The following is a 15741-nucleotide window of genomic DNA, read 5'->3' on the forward strand; positions in this document are numbered from 1 at the left end:
TAAGTTCTCTGAGTGTGTGTCGCACTGAATTTTTGAGTGGGACTGTTTTCTTCTGTGTATCTGGATTTGGCAAGATGGTTTGCACATTGGGGTGCCTCAGTGGAATTGTGTTGAATGAATGTGTTAACTGAAGGAGCTTCACTGCCAAGAAAGCAATGGCTTCTGAGATCTGCTACAAATGTCCTGCCCACACCTGCTGTAGAGGACAGGAGACGTTTGCGATGCTAGAGATGCTGGGGTAGGACGGGGTGGGGGCGCAGGCAGGCTGACCCAGGAGATGGCCTGTGACGAGAAAACCAAGGGAGGGAGAACAGGACAGAGGCAGCTAGAAGAGTGGAAAGGATGAGGCCCTGGGAAGAAGCCCAGTTCTTCCACTCTCTTGCAGAGTGAACTTGACCAAGTTACCTAACCTCCCTGAGCCTCAATTTCCTCATCTGTAAAATGGGTTAAAAAAAAAAAAAAAAGTACTTCCTAACTCAGCTTTGCGGTGGGGGGAGTTTTAAAAAGGTACGTAAAGTGCTTAGGACGGTGCCTGGTGCCTACTAGTAAGTATTCACTAAATGCTAGCAATTATCATCATAATGGGAGCTGCAGGGAGCCTTGAGGATCAGCAAGGACGTTGAGGAATAGGGCGGAACTTGATTGAAGGCAGACAGACGCCCAAATATCTGACTCAAACAGAAGGATCACTGATCCGGCAACAAGACGTCAGGATTCGGGAGGGGGTGGGGGGTGAGGCGAGGAGTCTGCAGGGTCAGCCCGCTCCAGTGTTTCCCAGACTCTGTTCGGGAACATGAAGGCAAACACAGAAGGGCATGTGCAGAGACACACGTGATCACGCAAGTGATGCAGAGGCAGACCCAGACAAAAGACCGAGACAGGAGCCAGGCAGACACACAGACAGAGACAGCCCCTCAGAGTCATGTAGACAGGCATAATGACAGGAACGCGTCAGACGCAGGCACTGAAGGAGACGAGATGAGCAGATATGCAGGTGCACACAGAGACAGACACCGGGACGACCCACACACAGCCGACCTTGTCAGACACACTGGTGAACACAGCGGTCCAGTCAGAGGCAGACACAAGGCTCGCAGTGACACATAGCGGGCCGGGGCCGGCACTGTCACTCCTCGGTGGGGGGCGGGGAGGGGCCGGCAGCGGGGGAAGGCTGGGGAAGGGAATCCCGAGCGGGCGGCCTGCCCGGGTGGCTGAGTCACAGCGGCGCCCCAGCCGGCGGCCCTCCCCTCCGCCTCCCCCCTCCCCCAGGTAAGAAGCGAGCCTGTGACCCCTCGCTTCCACCGGGCGGAACGAGGCCTGGCGGGGAGCGGGACGCGGCGGGTGCCGGCCCCGGCCCCGCCTCGGCGCGTCCGCGGACCGCGTGCGGGGTGTGTGTGTGGGGGAAGACCGTGCGTGCGGGGTCGTGTCTTTGGCCGGCATGTGAGTCTGCGTGCGCACGTCTGGCCCCTTCCCCCGCGTCCCGCGCGGCCGCAGCGGTGCGCGCCGGGGGCTCCTCAGGCCTCGAGCCGGGAGAGGGTTAAGTGGGTGTGATTGATGGAGTGGGTCTCTCTCGGGGCTCCGGGGGAGGGGGTCGGTTAAAGTCCCCGAGTCCAGAGCCCGGATGGAAGGGGCGGAGCTGGGCTTAACCGGGAGTGCCCGGATGGAGAGGGCGTGGCCTCGGCGGGAGAAGAATTAACCCTTTCTGGGCGGCCGGCCCCGGGGACCGTGGGTCGGGCGGGAGAGGCTGGGAAGGAATGTCTGCCCCAGAAGTATACCGTCCTCCCCGCCTGGCTGAGGCCGCGTGCGTCTTCCTCTCACCTGCCTGCGGGGAGTCTGTGGGTGTCTGTCTTTGTGACTGCTGCCCGTGGCCGTCCCCTCCCCTTGGTTAGTACGGACACCGGGAGTCGGGGAGGGCTATTCCTGCCCCAAAGCGAGAGTGGAGGTGAGAGTGGACCGCGAGCCGGCGCCGGGGAACAGGTGTGAGCGCGGCGTCGAGGCTGGCGGGCGCGGGGAGGGGCCGTCGTGGGGAAGACGAGAGGGGAAATTCCGCGGGACCGGTGGTGAGCGGTGTGTGGGCTGAGTTGTGTCTGCCTCTGACTGTGTGTCTGTGTGTGTTCAGGGAGGCGAGGGCTGAGTCAGTGGGAATAGGGGAAGGTTTTGTGGGTGACTCACGCTCTCCCACCCCGAGCCTGAATCAGACCCCGAGGGAGGGCTTTGTACGGGGGGCGGATGAGGAGTCAGGCGCCCGGGTCCCGGTGAATCCGAGGTGGTTGGCGAGAGTGAATGTGTATTTAGTGCACAGGAAGTTTTTGTTCTCCAGTGAGGGCTGCTGTACTCTGAGTACCGGCGTGGGGGGTTGTGGACGAAGGTGGAAAGGGGCTGGAGGGACGGGACTCAGTGCTTTAGGGAAAGCTGAGTCAGTTCCCCGTGGGAAAGGGGAAGTGGTGGAGGGGAAGTGTCATCATCGCAGAAGGGGAAGCTGCATTTCCTGGTAGCTGGCAGCGCCCTCGGTACCGCTTCGCAAACGGGGATCTGATCCTGCGGTGCCTGAACCCCCGCCCCCCCTCCCCCGTTAGCCCATGCGTGGTCCCGGACTTGGGTGGGGGAATGTGGCCCGGGCTACCCTTAGACCGCAGTCAAGCGCTCTGCTCGTCCCAGGGCTTTGGCAACTGACCGAAAGTCAGTGTGGTGAGCAGAGAGAGTTCGGGCAGAAACTCCGCTAGAGTCGCGGACGCCGGCCGCAGAGCCCAAGCGTTCGCAGGGCTCGGCGGGGAGTGGCGCGCCGCGACCTGTAGGGTCCGGAGCTTAGCACGTAAACAGACCACCTTGTCCTGCGGAGAGAGGACTGTTTTCACCAGAAACCCGCCTGCCCTTGCGGGCTGGGTGGAAATTTCCCCACCGCGCACACTTCTCTCGGCGAAGGCGAACTTTCCAGCCGCCCCCAGCCCCTGGTCGCGCGCGCTCCCCCGGCTTCCTGCCCGGCGCTCGCTCCAGCTGGAGCGCTGGCCCCGCCCCCGCCGCTTTGTACTCTACGCTCGCCTCTCGCAGCTCTTTGTACTCTAGACTCTCAATGGACCGATCCCGGGAGCGGAGCCGGCTCCCTACCTGCGGGGACGCCGGGTAGGCGAGGAAGAGGCGCGGGGACGGGGATCCTGGGCTCGGGCGACAAGGAAGAACTGGGGCCGAAGGGGAGGTGCCCAGAAGGGGGGCGCTGCGCCCGTCGTGGGTCGAGGCGGCACCGACGGGAAAGGGCGGGGGGGGGGGGGGCGCCGCGAAGGAGGAAGTGAAACGGGTTCTGGGTTCTTTAAGGGAGTGGGCGGTGAGAGTGGGACAAGGGTGATGTCACCGCCTGTTGGGCCCCGCCCTCCTCCCTCCCGAAGGACCCCCCCCCCCTTACACTTACACACGCCGCTTCCGCTGCGCAAGTAGCCACGTCACGGGCAACCCCCGAAATCCCCCCTCCCTTGGGGGGCGGGGGCCACGTGGGCCGTGGGGAACCGCGTGGCCCCGACGGGGAAGGGCATAGAGGATACGGGAGCCACGCGAGAGGGGCCACTCGGGACCGCTGTGCGCGTCTTCTCAGAAGTTGGGGGATTAAAGGGAGATTTTGGTTTTGGGGGTCGGTTGGAACTGAAGACCTAGAGAGCCAGGGGAAGTGGAGGAGCTCCGGGAACTAGGTAGGCTGGGGGCCCCGACCGTAGTTTGGGATCGGGTCAGGCGTGGGGGGGGGGGGGGGTGGTGGTGGTGGTGGAGCGCTCGGGTCTCGGCGCGGGCGGGGTTTGGGTACCGAAGTCGCCGTGACCGGCCAGCTCTCAGCAGTCACAGGGGGCACCCGGGGTGGGAGGTGAGGCACGGGGCGAGGTGAAGTGAGGAAAGGCAGCGACGCCTTTGTCTGCGTTGTGCCTCCGTTTGCCGTCGGCCGGTCTTAGGGCGCCGGGGCCGGGGGCGTTTCGGGCGGTCCTGCCGGGAATACCGGCGACTCTATGGGTGCGTGGGACTCGCGGGTGGCGCCGTCCCCCAGGCCGGCCCGAGCGTGCGACGTGCCGCCTTCACCCGCGGGGGTCCCGGGCCCTGCCTGCGCCGCCGGCCCGGGTGTCAGGTCCGGGATGGAGACCCTAGGTGGGAGCCGCGGGGTCACCCCGGGGTCACCCCGGGCCGAGCCCGTCTGACCGGCTCCGCCGCCCCTCCTCCCCCGGCCGCGGCCGGGCTAACCTCGCTCTCATTGGTCCCGGCCAGGCTGTTACTGAGGCGGAGACACGGGTGATGATTGGCTTGCTGGCGAGGGAGGAAGTCCTGTGATTGGCCGGATCTCAGGAGCTCGCCGACGCCGTGCGAGGACGCTCCCACGGAGGCCGGGTAAGCCGCCGCGGCGCTGCCCGTCCGCCCCAGTGGCTCCCGGCAGCAGCGAGCCGCCGCTGACCGGCCGTCCCGCTCCCTGCCGCTCGTCCCGGCGCCTCGCCGCTCTCCCGGGCCTCCGGGGGCTCCTTGGGCGGCGTGGGCCTCCCCTCGGGGAAAGCCGAGGCCCGACTCCCGGTGCAGATGACTGCCCGGCCGGGCCCCTGGGCCTCAGCTGTGCGCTGGCCGGCTCACGGCACTCCTCCTCCTCCTCCTCCTCCTCCCCTCCGCAGAATTGGCTGTGAAGGGCCCTGGGTGGCCGTCTGGGGGCAGTGGGCACTCCTGTCAGAGCGGCTGGAGCGGGACCGTCGCCCCAGAGAGCTGGGGCAGGGGGCCGTGCCCGATCTCCAGGGCTCCTGGGGCCACTGCTGACCTGGTAAGGGAAAGACCAGGGCTGGGTCGGCCGTGTGTGTGCTGCTGGCTCAGCCTGTGCCCCCATGAAGATCTTGATCTCTCCTTGACTCAGGCTGGATGCATCGGGCAGTGGACCCTCCAGGGGCCCGCGCTGCACGGGAAGCCTTTGCCCTCGGGGGCTTGAGCTGTGCTGGGGCCTGGAGCTCCTGCCCGCCCCATCCCCCTCCTCGAAGCGCATGGCTGCCTGGAGGCAGGTGAGAGAACACGGGGCACCCCTCTCCCCATCTCCTCTCTCTGGTCACTCTCTGGGTCTCTGCTGATCTGTGGACCCCAGTGGGGTCCTCAGCTGCTTTCCCTTAGTCTCTCAGTCCCCTCATTTCTAAGTAGGGACGGGACCACTTCGCCTTGCTGCACGTTCACAGACCCCTTCCGTCTCTAGGTGCTCTGCCAGCATCGGGCAGCCCCCACTCTCTGCTCCCCCACCCCCTTCACACGGCAGTAGCTCTGGACACCCCAACAAACCGTATTATGCTCCAGGGTGAGTACGGAATCAAAGGTGCTGTAGACGGGACGTAAGCCTGGGGCCTCAGAAGAGGCTCCCCGGGCCTGACCAGCCCCCACAACCCCTTCTGCCCGGTAGGACCCCCGCCCCGAGACCCCTCCACGGGAAGCTGGAATCCCTGCACGGCTGTGTGCAAGCACTGCTCCGAGAGCCGGCCCAGCCGGGGCTGTGGGAGCAGCTGGGGCAGCTGTACGAGTCCGAGCACGACAGCGAGGAGGCCGTTCGCTGCTATCACAGCGCCCTTCGATACGGAGGAAGCTTGGCTGAGTTGGGGCCCCGCATCGGCCGACTGCAGCAGGTGGGATGAGGCAGGGCCCCGGGGGGCTGGGCTTGTGCCTTCTGGCTAGGCGCCCTCGTCCTAACGTGTGCTTCTGTCCCCAGGCCCAGTTCTGGAACTTTCACGCCGGCTCCTGCCAGCACCGAGCCAAGGTCCTGCCCCCCCTGGAGCAAGTGTGGAACTTGCTGCACCTTGAGGTGAGACGGGGGCCGGTGGGCTGGGGAGGAGGCCCCTGGCTGGATCTGCACGTGGGTCATTCTCTCTCTCCTTCCTTTTTGTCTTCAGCACAAGCGGAACTATGGGGCCAAGCGGGGCGGTCCCCCCGTGAAGCGAGCCGCTGAGCCCCCAGTGGTGCAGCCCGTGCCTCCTGCGGCGCTCTCAGGCCCCTCCGGGGACGAGGGCCTCAGCCCCGGGGGCAAGCGCAGGAGAGGCTGCGGCTCTGAGCAGGTATGGTCGCATGTAGGCCACGGGCCGCCGTGGGCAGGACTGGGCCGCGGTGCCGTTCTCACGCTCTCTCTTCTTCCAGACTGGCCTTCCCCCGGGGCTGCCGCTGCCCCCGCCGCCACTGCCCCCGCCGCCCCCGCCGCCCCCGCCGCCGCCCCCACCCCTGCCTGGCCTCGCCACTAGCCCTCCATTTCAGCTGAGCAAGCCAGGGCTGTGGAGCGCCCTGCATGGAGATGTCTGGGGCCCCGAGCGCAAGGGTTCGGCACCCCCGGAGCGCCAGGTGAGCCCCAATCGATTGCCCCTCATCTCTTAACCGCAAGTCCCCCGTCCCCCACGTGTCACTCGTGGCCCTTTGCCTCTCCCGCAGGAGCAGCGGCACTCCCTGCCTCACCCGTATCCGTACCCGGCTCCGGCCTACGCCGCGCACCCCCCTGGCCACCGGCTGGTCCCGGCCGCACCCCCAGGCCCAGGCCCCCGCCCCCCAGGAGCAGAGAGCCATGGCTGCCCGCCTGCCACCCGTCCCCCCGGAAGTGACCTTAGAGAGAGCAGAGTTCAGAGGTCGCGGATGGACTCCAGCGTTTCACCAGCAGCAACCACCGCCTGCGTGCCTTACGCCCCTTCCCGGCCCCCTGGCCTCCCCGGCCCCACCAGCAGCAGCAGTAGCAGCAGCAGCAGCAACACCGGTCTCCGGGCCGCGGAGCCGAGCCCAGGCATTGTGAGTTCCGGACTGCGGGTGGACTGCGGGTGGAGCTGGCGGTGCCACCCCCACCCCCGGCAGCCGCCGACCGCCTGTCCCCTGCTTGCAGCCCGGCGCTGATCATTACCAAACTCCCGCGCTGGACGTCTCCTCTCCCCAAGGCCGCCTGGGGCCCTCGGCACACAGCAGTCGGAAACCGTTCCTGGCGGCTCCCGCTGCCACGCCTCACCTGTCCCTGCCGCCCGGCCCCCCCTCGCCGCCCCCGCCGCCCTGTCCCCGCCTCTTACGCCCTCCGCCCCCCCCTGCCTGGCTGAAGGGCCCGGCCTGCCGGGCAGCCCGCGAGGATGGGGAGATCTTCGAGGAGCTCTTCTTTGGGTCTGAGGGACGCCCCCGCCCTCCCCCACCACCCCTCCCCCACCGCGAGGGCTTCTTGGGGCCTCCGGCTCCCCGCTTTTCTGTGGGCACTCAGGATTCGCACACCCCTCCGACTCCCCCAGCCACCAGCAGCAGCAACCATGGCAGCCACGGCAGCAGCCCCACGGGGCCCGTGTCCTTCCCCCCGCCTCCCTACCTGGCCAGAAGTTTGGACCCCCTTCCCCGGCCCCCCAGCCCCAATCTGAGCCCCCAGGACCCACCCCTTGCGCCCTTGACTCTCGCCCTGCCTCCAGCTCCTCCCTCCTCCTGCCACCAAAATACCTCAGGAAGCTTCAGGCGCCCGGAGAGCCCTCGGCCCAGGGTCTCCTTCCCAAAGACCCCCGAGGTGGGGCCGGGCCCCCCCCCAGGCCCCTTGAATAAAGCCCCCCAGCCCGTGCCGCCCAGGGTTGGGGAGCTGCCTGCCCGAGGCCCGCGGCTCTTCGATTTTCCCCCTACCCCGCTGGAGGACCAGTTTGAGGAGCCGGCTGAGTTCAAGATCCTCCCCGATGGGCTGGCCAACATCATGAAGATGCTGGACGAATCCATTCGCAAGGAGGAGGAACAGCAACAGGAGGCGGGCGCAGCCCCCCCGCCCCCGCTGAAGGAGCCCTTTTCGTCTCTGCAGCCTCCGTTCCCTAGTGACACAACCCCGGCCGCCACTGCCACCGCCGCCCAGGAAGAGGAGAAGAAGCCACCACCAGCCCTGCCGCCACCGCCGCCTCTAGCCAAGTTTCCTCCGCCGCCCCCGCTCCCCCCACCGGCCGGCCCGGCCAGCCTGCTCAAGTCCTTGGCCTCCGTGTTGGAGGGACAGAAGTACTGTTACCGGGGGGCTGGAGCCGCCCTCGCCACCCGGCCCGGGCCCTTGCCCGCCACTCAGTATTCGCCAGGCCCCCCATCAGGTGCTACCGCCCCGCCGCCCGCCTCGGCGGCCCCTAGCGCCCAGGGCTCCCCGCAGCCCTCCGCTCCCTCGGCATCTCACTTCTCTACCTCAGGCGGGCCCTGGGCCCGGGAGCGCGGGGCGGGCGAAGAGCCGGCCCCGGGCCCCATGACCCCCGCCCCGCCGCCCCCACCCCTGCCTCTGCCCCCTGCTCGGTCTGAGTCTGAGGTGCTAGAAGAGATCAGTCGGGCTTGTGAGACCCTTGTGGAGCGGGTGGGCCGGAGCGCCACGGACCCGGCAGGCCCGGTGGACACGGCGGGCCCGGTGGACACGGCGGGCCCGGTGGACGGCGGGACTGAGCGGCTGCTGCCTCCCGCCCAGGCCCGCGAGGAGAGTGGTGGGGTGGCGGCGGCGGCGGCGGCAGGACCAGGCGGCAGCAGCAGCAGCAAGCGGCGGCAGAAAGAGCACCAGAAGGAGCACCAGAAGGAACACCGGCGGCACAGGCGGGCCTGTAAGGACAGCGTGGGTCGGCGGCCCCGAGAGGGCAGGGCAAAGACCAAGGCCAAGGCCCCCAAAGAAAAGAGCCGCCGGGTGCTGGGCAACCTGGACCTGCAGAGCGAGGAGATCCAGGGTCGCGAGAAGGCCCGGCCCGATCTCGGCGGGGCCTCCAAGGCCAAGCCACCCATGGCTCCCGCCCCTCCGCCGGCCCCCGCGCCCCCTGCCCAGCCCACAGCGCCCTCGGCTCCTGTTCCCGGGAAGAAGGCTCGCGAGGAAGCACCAGGGCCACCAGGTGTCAGCCGGGCTGACATGTTAAAGCTGCGCTCACTCAGCGAAGGGCCCCCCAAGGAGCTGAAGATCCGCCTCATCAAGGTGGAGAGTGGGGACAAGGAGACCTTCATCGCCTCCGAGGTGGAGGAGCGGAGGCTGCGCATGGCGGACCTCACCATCAGCCACTGCGCTGCTGACGTCGTGCGTGCCAGCAAGTAAGTGCTGGGAGGTGGCACCCCCCTCCCCCCCCCCCCCCCCCCCGGCCGCTGGCCCGGCCCAGTGGGGGGCTCCCTTCCCCATCACCCTGATATTCCTGCCCTCATGTCCCTATCTTCCCCACAGGAATGCCAAGGTGAAAGGGAAGTTTCGAGAGTCCTACCTTTCCCCTGCCCAGTCTGTGAAACCGAAGATCAACACTGAGGAGAAGCTGCCCCGGGAAAAACTCAACCCGCCCACACCCAGCATCTATGTACGTATGACCCCCCCCCCCCCCCATGGGTTCTGAGACCGCGTCTGGGCCGTCGGGGGCAGTGGGGGACGGGGCTCAGAGCCCGGGGCAGGGCTCTCACCCTGGCCCTGTCTCCTTGTCATCTCTCAGCTGGAGAGCAAACGGGACGCCTTCTCACCTGTGCTGCTGCAGTTCTGCACAGACCCTCGGAATCCCATCACCGTGATCCGGGGCCTGGCGGGCTCCCTGCGGCTCAGTGAGTATGGAGGGGCAGGAGGGTGAGGGGAGGCCTCGGAGGGCCCCCATGCTTGCAGGCCCCGGACCGCAGCTCTCACGCGCTATCCTCAGTCCTCCGCAGGCCCTACTTGAGGCCTTGGGCTTTCTTCCCATCACTGTGTCCCCAGCACTGGATAGAGGGGCAGGGGATGGAACCCAGGACCTGGTTAGGGTCACTTTTGGCTTTCTTGATCGATGAGGATGAGAATACAGAGCATACAAAACCCCTGCCGGCCCATGGTTTGGGGATTTTTTTTTTAAAGTTTATTTATTTTGAGAGAGAGAGAGCGGGAAGGGGCAGAGAGAGGAGGGAGAAGAGAGTGAGAGTGGGGAAAGGCAGAGAGGGAGAGAGAGAATCCCATGCAGGCTCCACAGTCAGCACAGAGCCTAAGGAGGGGCTCGATCCTATGACTGTGAGATCATGACTCAAGCTGAAATCACGAGTCCCAAAGTTGGTTACTTAGCCCATCGAGCCACCCAGGTGTCCAGGGCTCTCTTTTTCAGCGCTTTATCGTGCAAAAAATTTTTTATCGGGCAAAATTCCAAACAAAGGTACCTACGTACAAACGGAAACCACACAGAAACATAAAACGCAATCATCTCTCCTCTATGTCCGTAGTGTTCTCTATACCCGTATATCCTTCCTTCCCACCACTGTTAGCGTGAGGCGCGTTCTAGGCTTGTACTTAAGTAAATCTCTGGTTGGATCCAGCGGTAACTTAAGGAAACTGCCATTCATTGAGCACCTATTAAGTGCCAGGTGCAGTGCACCTGTGGCCTCACGCACACCTGAGGACTCTCCTGGAGGTGCCCCGGCTCAGAGCAGCAGCAGGAGAAAAGGGGGTCGCCCTGGGAGGGCCAACCTTCCCAGCTGCCTGTGGGGCTGGGCTGGGCTGGGCTGAGCTTCGTGAAGCTGGGGGGGGGGGGGGAGAGGCTTGGGGAGGAAGAAGGCCCTTGCTCCCTGCCCTCCGCCCTTGCCCCGACGCCCTGCTCGGTCCTGCCTTGCAGACTTGGGCCTCTTCTCCACCAAGACGCTGGTGGAGGCGAGCGGCGAGCACACGGTGGAGGTGCGCACCCAGGTACAGCAGCCTTCGGACGAGAACTGGGACCTGACGGGCACGCGGCAGATCTGGCCTTGTGAGAGCTCCCGCTCGCACACCACCATCGCCAAGTACGCGCAGTACCAGGCCTCGTCCTTCCAGGAGTCCCTGCAGGTGCGAGGGGCTGCCGGGGCCCAGGGTGCGGATGGGGGGTTGGGTTCCCCGGGGGCGGCACTGACCCCAGCCCGCCTCCCCGCTGTGGCCCAGCAGGAGGAGAAGGAAAGCGAGGATGAGGAGTCAGAGGAGCCCGACAGCACCACGGGGACCCCTCCTAGGTAGGTCCCGGTCGCCCGCCGCCTTCGTGTCCTTCCCCTTCCCTTGGCCGGCGGGTCTCCGTCAACCCGTGCTCTTTGCCCCGGCAGCAGCGCGCCAGACCCGAAGAACCATCACATCATTAAGTTCGGCACCAACATCGACCTGTCCGATGCCAAGCGGTTAGTGCGGCTGGGGGCAGGGGCGCTGCCGGACCGGCAGGGGTCGGGGCGGCCTCTCACTTCTGTGGCACCTTCGCCACCGCAGGTGGAAACCCCAGCTACAGGAGCTGCTGAAGCTGCCCGCCTTCATGCGGGTCACCTCCACGGGCAACATGCTGAGCCACGTGGGCCACACCATCCTGGGCATGAACACCGTGCAGCTGTACATGAAGGTTCCCGGCAGCCGAACGCCAGGTGCGCTCCTCACCCGGGCGCGCGCGAGGGGGCGGGGCTGCCGCTCCGCCAGCCAACGGGGACCCGGGGGCGGACCGGGCGCGGAGCGCAGGCCGGGCTGCCGCCTGCCATGCCGTTCTCTGTCGCCCCCCGCAGGCCACCAGGAGAACAACAACTTCTGCTCCGTCAACATCAACATCGGCCCCGGCGACTGCGAGTGGTTTGCGGTGCACGAGCACTACTGGGAGACTATCAGCGCCTTCTGCGACCGGTGCGCGCCGCCCTGGCCCCGCCAGATACACCTCCTCCCACCCCCCAGTCCCGCCCCGTCCCTGTGGCTTCCGTCTGACCCTGTGGCCACCGCGCAGGCACGGCGTGGACTACCTGACCGGTTCCTGGTGGCCAATCCTGGATGACCTCTATGCTTCCAATATCCCCGTGTACCGCTTCGTGCAGCGCCCCGGAGACCTGGTGTGGATTAACGCGGGCACCGTGCACTGGGTGCAGGCCACCGGCTGGTGCAACAACATTGCCTGGAACGTGGGGCCCCTCACCGGTGAGAGGGCGGGGCCGTGGGGGGTGAGCCCCGTGGAGGGTGAGCCCTGTGGGTGGCCGAGCTGGACGGCAGCCAGCTGCCAGGGAAGGGAGGGCCTGGGGGCTGGCGTGGCCGCGGCTGCTTGAGATGCCTCCGTTTCCCGCTCTGGCCCCGCAGCCTATCAGTACCAGCTGGCCCTGGAACGATACGAGTGGAACGAGGTGAAGAACGTCAAGTCCATCGTGCCCATGATTCACGTGTCCTGGAACGTGGCTCGCACGGTCAAAATCAGCGACCCGGACCTGTTCAAGATGATCAAGTGAGCGCCCCACTCGGGAAGGAGCCCATCTCCACCCAACTTGGCCCCGCTCTTGTCCTTTCTGTCGGATTCCACCCCGTCTTCCTCCTTCTCTGCCCCAGACCACGTGCCCTGCACTGTACCCGCTCCCGCTCCGCTGAGCTTTATTTTCCTGCGGCCCAAATAGACAAGAGCCACGTGTCCACTGTGAGCCATGCCCAGGTCAGGGGCCGTGACCCCAGCCTGGAGCCGGGAGGCCCCGCCCCGCCCCGTCGGCCTCACGGCCCCCCTCGCCTCCCCTCCCTCTGCTCGCGCGCAGGTTCTGCCTCCTGCAGTCCATGAAGCACTGCCAGGTGCAGCGCGAGAGCCTGGTGCGGGCCGGGAAGAAGATCGCCTACCAGGGCCGGGTCAAGGACGAGCCCGCCTACTACTGCAACGAGTGCGACGTGAGTGGGCCCGCCGCGCCCTGGAGGGAGGCGCCCCGCCGCCCCCGCTCCCCGTGACCGCCCCCCTCCCCTGCGCCCCGTCCCAGGTGGAGGTGTTCAACATCCTGTTCGTGACCAGCGAGAACGGCAGCCGCAACACGTACCTGGTGCACTGCGAGGCGTGCGCGCGGCGGCGCAGCGCGGGCCTGCAGGGCGTGGTGGTGCTGGAGCAATACCGCACCGAGGAGCTGGCGCAGGCCTACGACGCCTTCACGCTGGTGAGGGCCCGGCGGGCGCGCCCGGGGGCCGGGGGCGGGGCCGCGGGGGGGCGGGGCAGGGGGCGGGGCGCGGGCGGAGCGCGGCGCCCGCCCCCGCGCCTGAGCCCGCCGCCGCCGGTTTTCTCCCCGCAGGCCCCCGCCGGCGCGTCGCGATGAGGCCGGACGCCCCGCCCGCCCGCCTGCAGGGCGCCGCGGGGCCACCAGCACACGCCTGGGCTGGACCTAGGTCCCGCCTCTGGCCGGGAAGGGGGTGTCGGGCCCGGCCCTTCCGCCCCATTGGCAGCTCCCCCTCACTTAATTTATTAAGAAAAAGTTTTTTTTTTTAACAAATAAGAGGAAAAAAGGAAAAAAAATGGGAGACGGGGGAGGGGGCTGGCAGCCCCTCGCCCGCCAGCGCCTCCCCTCACCGACTTTGGCCTTTCTAGCAACAGACACAAGGACCAGGCTCCGGCGGCGGCGGCGGCGGGGGTCACATACGGGTTCCCTCACGCCTGCCGCCCGCCCGCCCGCCCGCCCGCCCGGCGCAGACGCTCGCGGCTCGTGTTTGTACATAGACGTTACGGCAGCCGAGGTTTTTAATGAGATTCTTTCTATGGGCTTTACCCCTCCCCCAGAACCTCCTTTTTTACTTCCAATGCTAGCTGTGACCCCCCCTGTACATGTCTCTGTTTATTCACTTGGTTATGATTTTTGTATTTTCTGGGTTTTTTTTTTCTTTTTTTGTTTGTTCGTTCTTGGTTGTTTTTGGTTTTTCTTTTTTTGTTCGTTTTGTTTTTTAATTTATAACAGTCCCACTCACCTCTATTTATTCATTTTTGGGAAAACCCGACCTCCCGCACCCCCCAAGCCATCCCGCCTGCCCCTCCAGGGACTGCCCGCCGCCGGGCTCTCCCCGCGCCCCAGTGTGTGTCCGGGCCCGGCCCGTCCGTCTCCGCCCGTCCGCCCGCGGCTCCAGCCGGGTTCTCATGGTGCTCAAACCCGCTCCCCTCCCCGACGTCCTGCACTTTCTCGGACCAGGCCCCCACTCCCGACCCGACCCCGACCCCGCCTGAGGGTGAGCGACTCCTGTACTGTAGGGGAAGAAGTGGGAACTGAAATGGTATTTTGTAAAAAAATAATAATAATAAATAAATAAAAAAATTTAAAGTTTTAAAGAAAGAACTATGAGGAAAAGGAACCCCGTCCTTCCCAGCCCCGGCCAACTTTAAAAACGTGGACCTTCCCCTCACACCCCTCCCCCCCCCCCCCCCCCCCCACTTTTCTTTTTAAGCGTGAACCAGCCCAGGGCCAGGGCCTCACTGGGGCAGGGACACCCCGGGATGAGTTTCTCTGGGGCTTTATTTTCCTTCCGTCGGTGGTTTTTTTCTCCCACGCTGGGGCTGCGGAGGGGTGGGGGGTTTACAGTCCCGCCCCCTCGCACTGCACTGTCTCTCTGCCCCAGGGGCAGAGGGGTCTTCCCAACCCTCCCCCTATTTTCGGTGATTTTTGTGTGAGAATATTAATATTAAAAATAAAATCTGAGAAAAACATCCGGTTTGGATACGGTGCTGGGGCTAGCGGGACGCGCACTTGGGGGGAGGGCTGCCCGGCGGGGCCTCCCGCGCAGACCCCGGCGGGGCGAGCCCCTCCCCGAGGCGCCTGTGGAATGTCCAGCGCGCCGGTCCGCTCCTCGGTCTGGGGGGGGGGGGGGGGGGGTGCCCGATCCCGGAGCCGCATTCCAGGATAAGGGGGGGTGGGGAGAGGCCGGGCCGGGGGAGGGGCAGGAAAGAGGGCTATAAGGGCCGCGGCCCAGGCGGGCGGGAGCCAGGCCGACCATGGCGGATGTCCCCGGGGCGCAGCGAGCGGCTCCGGGCGGCGGCGGCGCGGAGCCCCGGGACCCCCTGGACTGCTGGGCCTGCGCCGTGCTGGTCACGGCCCAGAATCTGCTGGTAGCGGCCTTCAACCTCCTCCTGCTGGCGCTCGTGCTGGGGACCATCCTGCTGCCCGCTGTCACCATGCTGGGCTTCGGCTTCCTCTGCCACTCCCAGGTGAGCGTGCGCCCCGAGGTGCGCGGGTGACCGCGGACCCCGGTGCTGGAGGCGGCGGTGGGGTCCGTGGGCCCGGGCCGCTCGGCTCGGGCCCGACGCCGGTTCTGCTCCCACAGTTCCTGCGCTCCCAGGCGCCGCCTTGCACGGCGCACCTGCGGGACCCGGGCTTCACGGCCCTGCTGGTCACCGGATTCCTGCTCCTCGTGCCGCTGCTCGTGCTCGCCCTGGCCAGCTACCGCCGCCTTTGCCTGCGCCTCCGCCTGGCCGACTGCCTCGTGCCCTACAGCCGAGCCCTTTACCGGCGCCGGCGCGCCCCGCAGCCGCGGCCAACCCGGGCCTCACCAGGGTCCCAGGCCGGCTCCACATCAGGGAAGGTCTGGGTCTGAGGACCCTCGAGTCGGGAAGTACCTTCGCGACCGCACCCGCTTCCAGTCGCCCCAAGGACTTGAAGCCCGCGGGTCTCCCGACCTTCCCCGTCCCCGCCCCTGCCCCAGCCGGGTCCCAGCATCCCCTTGGGCGAACCGGAGCATCTGTGGACCCAAAGCTGGCGGAAATCCGCCACGCCCCGGAAAACCCACTTTCTTACTACCTACATCTGAATCCTGGACATCTGGGCTGGGCCCTGTGCACATCACCACTCCACCCCCAGCCCTCCCCGCCTCCCACCATTCGGACGAACCTCGCGTCCTCCTTTCCCGGTGCAGCTCCTCTAGTATTTACGGGCTGGGGGGCGAGGTTCGAGGGGTAAGGAGTGACCCCACATCAATAAAGAATTGATGAACTGAATGCGTTGCTTGGGATCCTGGGAACAGTGAGACGGCACAGATTCTATCACCCCCGCGCGATGCCCAGGAGCAGGAAACATGGGGCGGGGGGAGGGGGAGGGGGGGGGGGGCTCAACAGCGCATCCTTCAGCCTC

General features: G+C 66.4%; 2 protein-coding genes across 7 annotated transcripts; both read left to right on the plus strand.

Annotated features, from left to right (window-relative positions):
- The first annotated feature begins 6 nt into the window (after window positions 1–6).
- Window positions 7–14324, plus strand: KDM6B (lysine demethylase 6B). 6 transcript variants are annotated; one of them, XM_060647388.3, is made up of 23 exons: window positions 7–1977; window positions 4237–4356; window positions 4629–4771; window positions 4862–5003; window positions 5189–5287; window positions 5390–5609; window positions 5693–5785; window positions 5874–6035; window positions 6115–6312; window positions 6400–6747; window positions 6839–9003; window positions 9131–9257; window positions 9387–9492; window positions 10521–10726; window positions 10823–10887; window positions 10975–11046; window positions 11132–11280; window positions 11416–11530; window positions 11628–11815; window positions 11972–12113; window positions 12412–12538; window positions 12625–12795; window positions 12928–14324. In XM_060647388.3, exons 4-23 carry the CDS (start codon window positions 4867–4869, stop codon window positions 12949–12951), a joined length of 4914 nt encoding a protein of 1637 aa, XP_060503371.3. In that variant the 5' UTR covers window positions 7–1977; window positions 4237–4356; window positions 4629–4771; window positions 4862–4866; the 3' UTR covers window positions 12952–14324. The 6 variants fall into 6 exon arrangements, with proteins under 6 accessions (XP_060503371.3, XP_081647289.1, XP_060503372.3 ...); XM_081791163.1 differs by having other exon boundaries at window positions 10978–11046; XM_060647389.3 differs by having other exon boundaries at window positions 7–1942.
- A 205-nt stretch (window positions 14325–14529) lies between these two features.
- On the plus strand, window positions 14530–15385 carry TMEM88 (transmembrane protein 88). The gene is made up of 2 exons (XM_060627249.3): window positions 14530–14822; window positions 14939–15385. Exons 1-2 carry the CDS (start codon window positions 14610–14612, stop codon window positions 15206–15208), a joined length of 483 nt encoding a protein of 160 aa, XP_060483232.2. The 5' UTR covers window positions 14530–14609; the 3' UTR covers window positions 15209–15385.
- Window positions 15386–15741: the final 356 nt, after the last annotated feature.

The sequence above is a fragment of the Panthera onca genome, chromosome E1 (genome assembly GCF_046562875.1).
Source record: "Panthera onca isolate mPanOnc1 chromosome E1, mPanOnc1 haplotype 2, whole genome shotgun sequence".
In the NCBI taxonomy this organism is placed as follows: Eukaryota; Metazoa; Chordata; class Mammalia; order Carnivora; family Felidae; genus Panthera; species Panthera onca.

Bases quoted from the DNA above. Each gene is read 5' to 3' on its own strand.
- KDM6B (XM_060647388.3), top strand. From the start codon at position 4,867: ATGCATCGGGCAGTGGACCCTCCAGGGGCCCGCGCTGCACGGGAAGCC. The intron at 11,281-11,415 runs GTGCGCTCCTCA...CGCCCCCCGCAG, and splicing joins TCCCGGCAGCCGAACGCCAG to GCCACCAGGAGAACAACAAC. The intron at 11,531-11,627 runs GTGCGCGCCGCC...GCCACCGCGCAG, and splicing joins ATCAGCGCCTTCTGCGACCG to GCACGGCGTGGACTACCTGA.
- TMEM88 (XM_060627249.3), top strand. From the start codon at position 14,610: ATGGCGGATGTCCCCGGGGCGCAGCGAGCGGCTCCGGGCGGCGGCGGC. The intron at 14,823-14,938 runs GTGAGCGTGCGC...CTGCTCCCACAG, and splicing joins GCTTCCTCTGCCACTCCCAG to TTCCTGCGCTCCCAGGCGCC.